Below are 920 nucleotides of genomic sequence, written 5' to 3'. Positions count from 1 at the left end.
CCTAGGGATATCAAATGTGGAATGCTTCACTGTATGCACCTTAATGAGCGGCTTGAATTTGGCATGGAGAGTGTGAGCAAAGTCTCGCATAGTTTCCTCAAGAGTAGTAGTGGTGTTATTCCCTGTCGTGTAGCCTTAGTTGACATGGGGTTGGATATGGTTGATCCAGGCCTTGCACCTGATGGGGCCAAGTGTGGAAGAGGCAAGGTAAGAAGGAGTTGAATTTTTGTTTATGATTTATTGTCATCTGTTACATTTCCTTCATGAAGGTTTTGCAGTATGTTGAGACTTAAAAAATATATGATAAATTTTTGGTAATTATCAATGACATATGTTGTCCTGGTAGATGTGTGTGAACCAGCGATGTATGCCAGTGGCAAATCTGAAGATTGGAGAGTGTAACTGCAATGGCCATGGCGTGTGTAATAACAATGGTCACTGTCACTGTGATGTAGGATATGCGCCACCTGATTGCCTGTATCCAGGTCTAGGAGGATCAGAGGATAGTGGCCCAGCTTCAAATCCTCATGGTCAGTTTTTAATTGATTTGTTGATATGACTTACATGATGAATTTCAGATTTGGAAAGAAAGTGATGTCAGAGATAACAGTCTACCTTCTGAGATTTTTATGAAGCTGTTAGTATTGTAAGGAGAGATATTGTTCATTGCCACTGACACTCCTTTTTGTGTCCATTTGTTACAGCAACAAACAACTTCGTCATTGGGATGTTTGTATTCTTCCTTGGCATTGTCCCTGGGGGTCTTGTGGTGCTTTGTCTGGTGTACTATACCCGAGGCAACCTCAAGCTTTGGTGGGAGACCAAAGGGCGTCCTGCAACGTCAAAGTAAGTTCAGATATAAATTGCTTTTTCAGATGATAAAGTATACAGCAAATATTGGCTGGTTTGGTTCCTTTATT

General features: G+C 41.2%; 1 protein-coding gene across 1 annotated transcript in view; it reads left to right on the top strand.

Annotated features, from left to right (window-relative positions):
* LOC119591178 (flocculation protein FLO11-like) overlaps positions 1-920 on the top strand; it is a gene marked incomplete at its 5' end in the record, with an annotated part of 15,623 nt that overhangs the window by 7,455 nt on the left and 7,248 nt on the right. Inside the window, 3 exon segments of the mRNA XM_037939887.1 lie at positions 6-207; positions 347-530; positions 705-846. Of these exon segments, the coding sequence (XP_037795815.1) occupies positions 6-207; positions 347-530; positions 705-846 (528 nt within the window).

This window comes from Penaeus monodon, chromosome 28 (genome assembly GCF_015228065.2).
Source record: "Penaeus monodon isolate SGIC_2016 chromosome 28, NSTDA_Pmon_1, whole genome shotgun sequence".
NCBI classification, from domain to species: Eukaryota; Metazoa; Arthropoda; class Malacostraca; order Decapoda; family Penaeidae; genus Penaeus; species Penaeus monodon.
This window is presented reverse-complemented; position numbering and strand designations above follow the sequence as displayed.